The sequence below is a fragment of the Hyalella azteca genome, unplaced genomic scaffold (assembly GCF_000764305.2).
Source record: "Hyalella azteca isolate HAZT.00-mixed unplaced genomic scaffold, Hazt_2.0.2 contig12079, whole genome shotgun sequence".
Taxonomy (NCBI): domain Eukaryota; kingdom Metazoa; phylum Arthropoda; class Malacostraca; order Amphipoda; family Hyalellidae; genus Hyalella; species Hyalella azteca.
Window position 1 is genome coordinate 218,910 of NW_025942047.1, and position 9,458 is coordinate 228,367.

Consider the following 9,458-nt stretch of genomic DNA (forward strand, 5'->3'; position numbering starts at 1 on the left):
GAAAATGTTTTTGACTCTCATGCTGCAATTTGACTCGAACATTTGTTGAATGAACTAAACTTTTTCCAGCATCCAGGAGAATCCTAAAAACTGCCTAAAATGAAGCGCACTCACCTTCTCGCGGCCCTGACCGTCTTAGCCACGGTACGTTGGACGTTGCCGTCGCAATGACGAGTTGGAAAGAAATTTGATCGTTCAAATTATTTAAAAACGTAATTTTTAAGTTAAATGTAACAAATTTATAATTATTAGTGTTGAAAAAGACCGAACAAGCATCGAATACATAAATTTATGAAGTTTCAAGATGCTTTCCTTGTAACTATGAAATCTCTTGTGATGTATGATGCTCTCTGTGTTATGCTTTATATGTATATAATAGCGGCAAAGTCCTTATGCAAATCGCGGGTACCTCTCTTTCACAAAGAAATTATTGAATTCACCTTACGATTTTGAATTCTTTTTAAGGTGATGTTTCGTGCTACCATCTTGTTTTTACGTAATTAATAAGGACCTCTTGCGAAAAGATGTGAATGTAAATGCATGACCATGAAACATCGTGAATTTTTATTCCGACCAAAATAGAGGCAACTTAAGTTTGTTGCTTTTAGCTTCGTTCGTTGCCAAAGTTTTTACATGAAGATTGAAATACTGTGGACATTTCGAAATCCTAGGAATAAATTCCTGTGTAGCTCAGCAATATGATAATAATTTTTCAATATTAGTGTACTCTTTACTTGTTAATTGTTAAGAAATTAAAAATTGCGCGGTCTTCCAATGAACTCGATTCAAAAAATTTACTGGCGCTTCTCTCTAATTTCTTGGAGAATAATCCAAATATTTAGGGTGATGTACCATAAGCAATGTGATATTAACATAATTTATACACTCAAATTGATTATATTTATTTAATGAACTTGAATTGTGGTGTTGATGATAACAGAGCGAGTAATTGAGGTTACACTTTCAATATCCTTAGCGTTTGTAATTAAATCATTACGAAACTAAAAATTTCTCACACGAGTTCATTTCCTGCAGATGGTAGCACTGGCATCGAGTCAGGTGAGCGCTGGAGACGACGTCGTCAAAGCATATAAAATCGCTTTTACATGCTTTGGTATTAATTTGGATGTCACGTTATTCATACTTGAACAATACTAATCATTAACTCCTTGTTAACATTTGGTATAGTCAGCTTCTCTTTAATTATTTTATTATTCAACGAAGGAATAATTTGTTCAGCATGTGAGCGTCAGAGCGCCAGGCACAAGCCGCGCCCTGAGCTGCGCAAGACGCTCGGTCAGCGTCATCTTCCAGCGATTCGCCGCCAAGTTGTCTGATGGAGCCAAAGTGGTGGGTTGCAAAGTTGTCTCTTGAAGGTCTCCAGGGTGAACTCCCCCTCTCTTAGATCCCTTGGTAGGGCGTTGAACAGCCTTGGCCCTGCCACGGAAAGCGATCCTTCCCGCAGGGATTTGCATGCATCATATCTTGTGACACAACAGCACTGTCAACCAGTATACAAACAGACGATATATCATTTATTTCTCTCGCTCCCGGCTAAATTGCAGAATTTAAATTTTTACAATATTTTTTTCTACTTTACAACCCAAATTTCTGGGTAGCAGTGCACCAAAAGCATGACCTTTAATTTGTGCAGGTTTTCGAGCTCTTCAGAGTCTCTCAGGAAGCCTTTGATGTAATGGTTACAAATTCACGCACGATGGCAACTGGTTTAAGCTTCATGCAGTGCGCAGGCGGTGTCAATTCTCGAGGTTAGTGTTTATTAAGTATTTTTTGTCCATGAAATTCTTCAGCAAGCATTTTATTTCCTGGTGTTCACTCACTCAGAGAGAGAGAGAGAGAGAGGCCTTCACGGACGGGTCGCATGCCGAAGACCACCACTGCCCTGGATGTAATGGACCATCGTGATTCCTGCCTTCCGGAACGTAGCCTTCAACACTTCAAGCAGTCCGTATCTAGGTCGTGGGTCGAACCAGCCCTCGGTCGAACGGCCACTTGTCGAAGGACGATAAATTTTGGAACAGAACCATGCTATCTGCAACCTAACCTCAGTTGCGGTGAACGTAAAATTACGTAATTTAACGATGCCCAGAAGTCATATTCGATCCGCGGGCTGGTGGTGCACGGCTGGTGGTGGTCAAGGCCAGAGGATGACAAAGCCGAGTGGTGCACGGCTGATTGGTGTAGGTCCGAAGAGATCCAAGGCGTTCGATTCAGGGCTTATTGGTGCACAAAATTCGTGGTGCACGGCTGCGCTCCCTTCACGGACTCGCCCTCCTTTTCTTTTGTCATTTGTTCTCATGCCCTGCAGGCCTGCTACACTAGCTACTACCCGGCCGTATAGCGTGTTACTGGGAACTGCACTAGCTACTACCCGGCCGTATAGGGTGTTACTGGGAACTGCAGTAGCTCCTACCCGGCCGTATAGCGTGTTACTGCGAACTACACTAGCTACTACCCGGCCGTATAGCGTGTTACTGCCTTACTGGGAATTACACTAGCTACTACCCGACCGTATAGCGTGTTACTAGGAACTACACTAACTACTACACGACCGTATATCGTGTTACTAGAAACTACACTAGCTACTACCTGTCTCTTATACACATCTAGATGTGTATAAGAGACAGGTGATGTACCATAAGCAATGTGATATTAACATAATTTATACACTCAAATTGATTATATTTATTTAATGAACTTGAATTGTGGTGTTGATGATAACAGAGCGAGTAATTGAGGTTACACTTTCAATATCCTTAGCGTTTGTAATTAAATCATTACGAAACTAAAAATTTCTCACACGAGTTCATTTCCTGCAGATGGTAGCACTGGCATCGAGTCAGGTGAGCGCTGGAGACGACGTCGTCAAAGCATATAAAATCGCTTTTACATGCTTTGGTATTAATTTGGATGTCACGTTATTCATACTTGAACAATACTAATCATTAACTCCTTGTTAACATTTGGTATAGTCAGCTTCTCTTTAATTATTTTATTATTCAACGAAGGAATAATTTGTTCAGCATGTGAGCGTCAGAGCGCCAGGCACAAGCCGCGCCCTGAGCTGCGCAAGACGCTCGGTCAGCGTCATCTTCCAGCGATTCGCCGCCAAGNCCTGTCTCTTATACACATCTAGATGTGTATAAGAGACAGCCCTACAACTGCGCTGCGCCATGGCTGATATAGAGACAAAATTCTAGCAGCTCGGCAGGGCCGGAACTCTGCGCTGTTTTAGCGCTGTCTCTTATACACATCTAGATGTGTATAAGAGACAGGAACTACACTAGCTACTATCCGACACTATAGTGTGTTACTGGGAACTGCACTAGCTACTACCCGACCGTATAGCGTGTTACTGGGAACTACACTAGCTACTACCAGACAGTATAGCGTGTTACTGGGAATTGCACTAGCTACTACCCGACCGTATAGCGTGTTACTAGGAACTACACTAGCTACTACCCGACAGTATAGCGTTTTACTTGGAACTACACTAGCTACTACCCGACCGTATAACGTGTTACTGGGAACTACACTAGCTACTATCCGACAGTATAGCGTGTTACTGGGAACTGCACTAGCTACTACCCGACCGTATAGCGTGTTACTAGGTACTACACAAGCTACTACCCGACCGTATCGCGTGTTACTAGGAACTACACTAGCTACTACCCGACCGTATAGCGTGTTACTGGGAACTACACTAGCTACTATACCAGACAGTATAGCGTGTTACTGGGAACTGCACTAAATACTACCCGACAGTTTAGCGTGTTACTGGGAACTACACTAGCTACTACCCGACAGTTAAGCGTGTTACTGTTAACAACACTAGCTACTACCCGACCGTTAAGCGTGTAATCATGAACTATTACTTAACCACCTGTATACCATGTCTGACCTCACGTACAAACACTGAACTGTCATCATTAATACACCTACTCTAAAATCATTAATCTTAAAAGAAATCTCGTGTTTTTGGTGCAGCTTAATAATCCACATCAATCGAAAAACATTTACTCACAATCTGTATCATTAAATACTATCAATTGTCGGAGTCAACACTTAATGCAGTTTTTTTAGAAATCTTGATTTTTAATTGGCTATTTTTTTATTGCTTTGCAGCTAATTTGATAAGATTTTCTTTAAATTCTAAACCTCATGCAGACAATAGCGGTTTCGAAGTGAGCGCCAAAAATGCCATATACTAGTAGGAAACTATAACTTCTCCTTCACTTGCAGAAATGTCCCGACGGCTCCGGATTTGAATGAAAAATACTGAAATTATTCTTGTTATTGCCTCTTGAAGTTTCTGTTATGATCACCGTAAATCCACAAATGTTACGATATTTTGGTATAAATCGGGACTACTCTTGACTTCTAATGCAAGTCCTACTCATCAATAATATTTTTCTTTTTTATTACAAATTGACGAACCATTTGTAATTTTTCGCGCAGAACACGCGTTTTCCTACGACGCTGCCGGGGTCTGCAGAGCTCATAAGTTACGTGAAAGCTTCTGCTGCGTTGCCGACGGCGACATTAACGTTTACGTTCGCAGGGACTTCGTGCGGAATGGTCGGTATCTGTTGCTGTTATTTTTATCTATTGTAGGATTAAATGAACACGCGTGCATCCAGCAGTTATTTATCTAATCATTTTTATTTACTCGATGGAATCTACAATAATAAGTGTTATAATTATTTTTTCACACACAAATTTCACAGTTTCTTGAAGGAAAGTGGTACATTTGATACATGTTTCTACAATTTACAAATTTTTAAACGAGATGATAAATATGTTTAAATGAATCACGACAGGAACTCATCAAAAAGAGTGGCAGTTCATAAAGATTGAGTAACTAAAGAGATTGAAGTGAATTTACCACGTTTTTCTTAGTTTTGTTTCGTCTCTGTCTGTCTGTCATCAAAAATTCAAACCTTAATTTAGAGCACTTCTGAAGATCCTAGGACCTTGAAATTTGGCATGCATGTTTATGATGCCTGTATCTGATCATCAGAAGTAATAATCGAAAAAATTTAATAATTTTTTAAATTGAAAAATAAACATAAAAAAACATTTTTAAAAACCACGTTTTTCTGGTGGTTACAAAACTAAAAAACAGTGAAATAAAACATATAAAAACTTTTAAAAACCACGTTTTCTTAACGTACAAATCAGAAAAAGATTAACTCTTACATAACATTACATAACATTCTACATAACTTTAATGTTATGTAAGAGTTAATGTTTTTCTTTTTTGACCGTTAAGAAAATGTGGTTTTTAAAAGTTTTTTTTATATTTTTTTTGCTCATTCGTATTGCTTTTAGACAAGTATCTGAAAGTCGCTGTGAAACTATTAGATAAAATTGTGAAGTTTCACATAGAAGTTTGCTCGCATGACCTAGTTTGAGAAATCTTGCTTCTGATAAAATTCACTGAGTGTGCATTCATCTTCAATAAAGAAGCTTATCTTGAAGGGGGAAAACCTGTTACTTGTTTGTAAATGTTGAGAAAAATAAATGTTTTGATGCAAGTTTCATAAGAAACTAGCATTCCTTCATTCTTTACAGACTCCCTTGACCTAACTTCTTCTGTCCACAGATAGCGATACTGCGTATGTGGAACAAGGTAATAACCTCGTGGGATACATTCCATCGCTCCTGTTTACGCTCGAAGAGCTGAATGCTGAGGTGTTGGATGGTAAGCAAAATTTTCTGTCACTGCATGATAACTAATTTGCTATATTGACCAACTACTGCATGTCAATTAAAATGATCCATTTACCTAGTGAGAATTTCACACTTAACCCAACCGAATTTTCAAATCGAATATTATTATTCATTCTACGTTATCAGAGGTTCAGTGTATCATAGATTATTTCGCCGTCGGAACTCGATTTTTAAAGTAACAGCCATGATCTGTGCAGAGACCAGATAAAGGCTTGTTGTAAATCTTCATTTTTTTATACGTAGCAGATCTTACTGAATTAATGTCAAGATATTCAGAAACAGCGCTTCAAATTATCGAAAATCTACTAGTACTATCATTAGGTTCTGATATTTGCAAACAGATGGAAGTCTTTCATCCTTGGACGACACAAAGGTGATTGTTCACAAGGATGATAAGTTCTATCAGTTTACCAACACTCGTCACATCGACATCCTGACCTGCATGGCTCCCAACTCCTGCGGGATGTGGGCAGCAATAACGAAAACTGCAGCTATGAGTCACGTAGTTGGTGAGTATTCCCTAACCTGTTCCATTTAAACGAGAAGTTTTGACTTTGAAGCTTCGGTTAACATCCGATTTGGTTGATCGATGCGATCTACAAAAATTCATTCAATTATAGGCAACAATAATTAGATACTTACTGTATATGACTGTAATCAAAAGTTTCGGAATATACCCTTGATTCAAACGACGAGCAAGTTGAGTGATTAGAGGTGCGTTATCCATTTTCAAAAAGAAGGTCTATTGAATTACATTCATTGCTACCTGTTCCATGCACTAATCAAGCTGTGTGGCATGTCCTAACATTGATATGTGTATGTAGCGTGCGGTGTCTGTTGTAAAGTAGTGTGCTGTGTCTGTTGTAATTTAGCGTGCTGTGTCTGTTGTTGTAATGTAGCGTGCTGTGTCTGTTGTAATGTAGTGTGCGGTGTTTGTTGTAATAATGTAGTGTGCTGTGTCTAATTTAGCGTGTGGTGTCTGTTGTAATGTAGCGTGCGGTGTCTGTTATAATGTTGTAATGTAGTGTGCTGTGTCTAATTTAGCGTGCGGTGTCTGTTGTAATGTAGCGTGCGGTGTCTGTACTGTAGCGTGCTGTGTCTGTTGTAATGTAGCGTGCGGTGTCTGTTGTACTGTAGCGTGCTGTGTCTGTTGTAATGTAGCGTGCTGTGTCTGCTGTAATGTAGCGTGCAGTGTCTGTTGTAATGTAGCGTGCTGTGTCTGTTGTAATGTAGCGTGCACTGTTACCATAGTAACATGTTGCATCAATAACCATTTTAGCGCCGAAGTTGATGGTTTCCCAAAAAAGAATTTATCATTTGTGTACAAGTAATTCACTAGTAAACATTGATTCACAACTAAAATTAACAAGTTTAGAGTTGTGAAAAACGTAGATGTAGAGCTTTTTTCAACGACAGTATGATCAATGTACCGTCACTAGGTTATAATTTTTAATTGGACTTGTACTCATCAGTCGGGAACTGTGGCAAGACAATCCAAGACCCGCTGAATTTCGGCGACCGTATCGTCTCCCACGCCGGCTACGGCTGCGTGCCCTTCCCTGACTACGTCGGGGATTGCTCGCTCACATTCACCTCGCCCAACGGTTATTCAGATTTCGTGTGGGAAACTTCAGACTTCAACACAGACGGCTTTTGCGATGGTTTCAATATCACCTTAGCCTCCCCCGGTGAAACGCCTAAGGATCTTTGCGCTTTGTCTGTGAGTATCTTACATTCAATAAGTCAACTGAGAAGTAATCTTTGCGCTCTGTCTGTGAGTATCTTACATTCATAAGTCAACTAAAAAGTAACTAGACATCATCTTAAGAGAGATAATAATGATATTCAAATGTTACATATCCAAAGGGTACACAGAGAAAATGCTAATGTTATTGCAGACTGCGCTCCCGAAAGACGGTATCTGTTTTATTATTTGTTTCTGGCTGCTAGATTCAGTTTTTGGTGGTAAAGAAAACCTAATAGTGAGCACTTATACGCACGTATGATTGAAAATTTGCAATGAAATTTTGCGGGTTATGTTGCACAGGCAATAATTTCGCGGATTTCGACCCTCGACTCGAAACACTCGTCAATATATTTTGCACATATAAAATGTGTTAATCCTGCTGTTCGTAACAGTCACTCAGTATTTCTGTTGATATGAATAAATTAAAAAGCGACTAAGAATTTAAAAGGAAATGAAACGGCATTTATCTATACAAGTACAATCAGCATTAAAGAATTGGCGAATGAACACATTAGCTCGAAATCTGTTTGACTGATGTCCTGAGATTTGACATTCATTCATTCTCATAAGACTATTTCTTAAAATTGAGCACCGACGTACGTGAAAATTAATGACAATCTGTAATACGAGCACATCGCAGGAATTCATTGATAGTATGTAATCTTTTTTTTTTCATTTGCTGAACTATATGAAGCTCAACGTACTTTCACTGTGCGAACAGATTCATGGTTTGTTACACGAATAGTAATTTTAGTCTAAACGCAGAGTACATTTTTGAACCTACCAGTTTATTCCTGCTCGGAAAATGTGTAAAAAAAAACTTATAGGAAGGTATCAAAAATGTGGGTATAGCTGACAACTTGCGAGTGATGGTGCAAATAAGAGTTCAGCTGCATCTCCTGAAAAGACGATTTTTATAAATTGGTCGGCTTGTTTGATAATTTGAAGGATGGCGCAATGAAGTGTGGTTTCACTTTATTTGGGCAGGCAAGTTCTTCTTTTGGAATAACACGCAATGTCACGTATGTCCTGCGCATCAAAGGGACGACGACAACGAACCGCAAGTTGGTCGGCTTCACGGTGACGTTCGAAGATGACTAGAGATCGTCCGGCCAAACCTCAGGCATTTGTAATGGCAACTTGACATTCAATTGCTCTAAATGCTTCTTCGGAATTCCATTCTACAATGTATTCAGCAATGGTTTCCTTTGTATTATGTTGTGTTCAGCAATTATTTCCTTTGTATTTAGATGTGTTCAGCAATTAATTCGTTTGTATTTTGTTGCGTTCAGCAATTATTTTGTTTGTATTTTGCTGTGTTCAGCAATTATTTTCTTTGAATTTAGATATGTTCAGCAATTATTTCCTTTATATTTTGATGAGTACAGCAATTAATTACTCCGGATTTGGATGTGTTCAACAATCATTCCCTTTGGATTTTGATGTTTTCAGTAATTATTTCCTTTGTAATTTGATATGTTCAGCAATTAATTACTTTGTATTTGAATGTTTCCATCAAATAATTATTTTGAATTCGGAAGTGTTCAGCAAATCATTGCCTGCGGATTTATTTGTGTTAGACAATTAATTAATTTAGATTTGGATGTGTTCAGCAATAAATTACTTTGGATTTAGACGTGTTCAGCAATTAATTTCTTTGAATTTGGGTGTGTTAATCAATTAATTGCTTAGGACTTTGTTGTGTTCAACAATTAATTCTTTTAGATTTGGATGTGTTAAACAATTAATTCCTTAGGATTTGTATGTGTTTAGCAATTAATTCTTTTACATAAGGATGTGTTAAGCAATTGTTTACTTTACCCAGTTAAAATTTTGAGCCGAGACCGGCGCCGGGTTTAGCCGGGCTGGTCGCGCTTTAGCAGGATGGAGCCGTGAAACAATAACCGGCCATCTATCCCTAACTCATCTTTCTTACCATCCACCTCCTATCACTCTT

At 38.8% G+C, this 9,458-nt stretch overlaps 1 protein-coding gene across 1 annotated transcript; it reads left to right on the top strand.

The window, feature by feature from the left end:
* Positions 1-1,035: 1,035 nt before the first annotated feature.
* LOC108664359 lies at positions 1,036-8,838 on the top strand. Its single transcript, XM_018150934.2, has 8 exons — positions 1,036-1,059; positions 1,240-1,350; positions 1,655-1,769; positions 4,480-4,599; positions 5,627-5,725; positions 6,096-6,263; positions 7,227-7,474; positions 8,489-8,838. The coding sequence occupies exons 1-8, from the start codon at positions 1,036-1,038 to the stop codon at positions 8,600-8,602; spliced, it is 999 nt and encodes a 332-aa protein (XP_018006423.1). The 3' UTR covers positions 8,603-8,838.
* Positions 8,839-9,458: the final 620 nt, after the last annotated feature.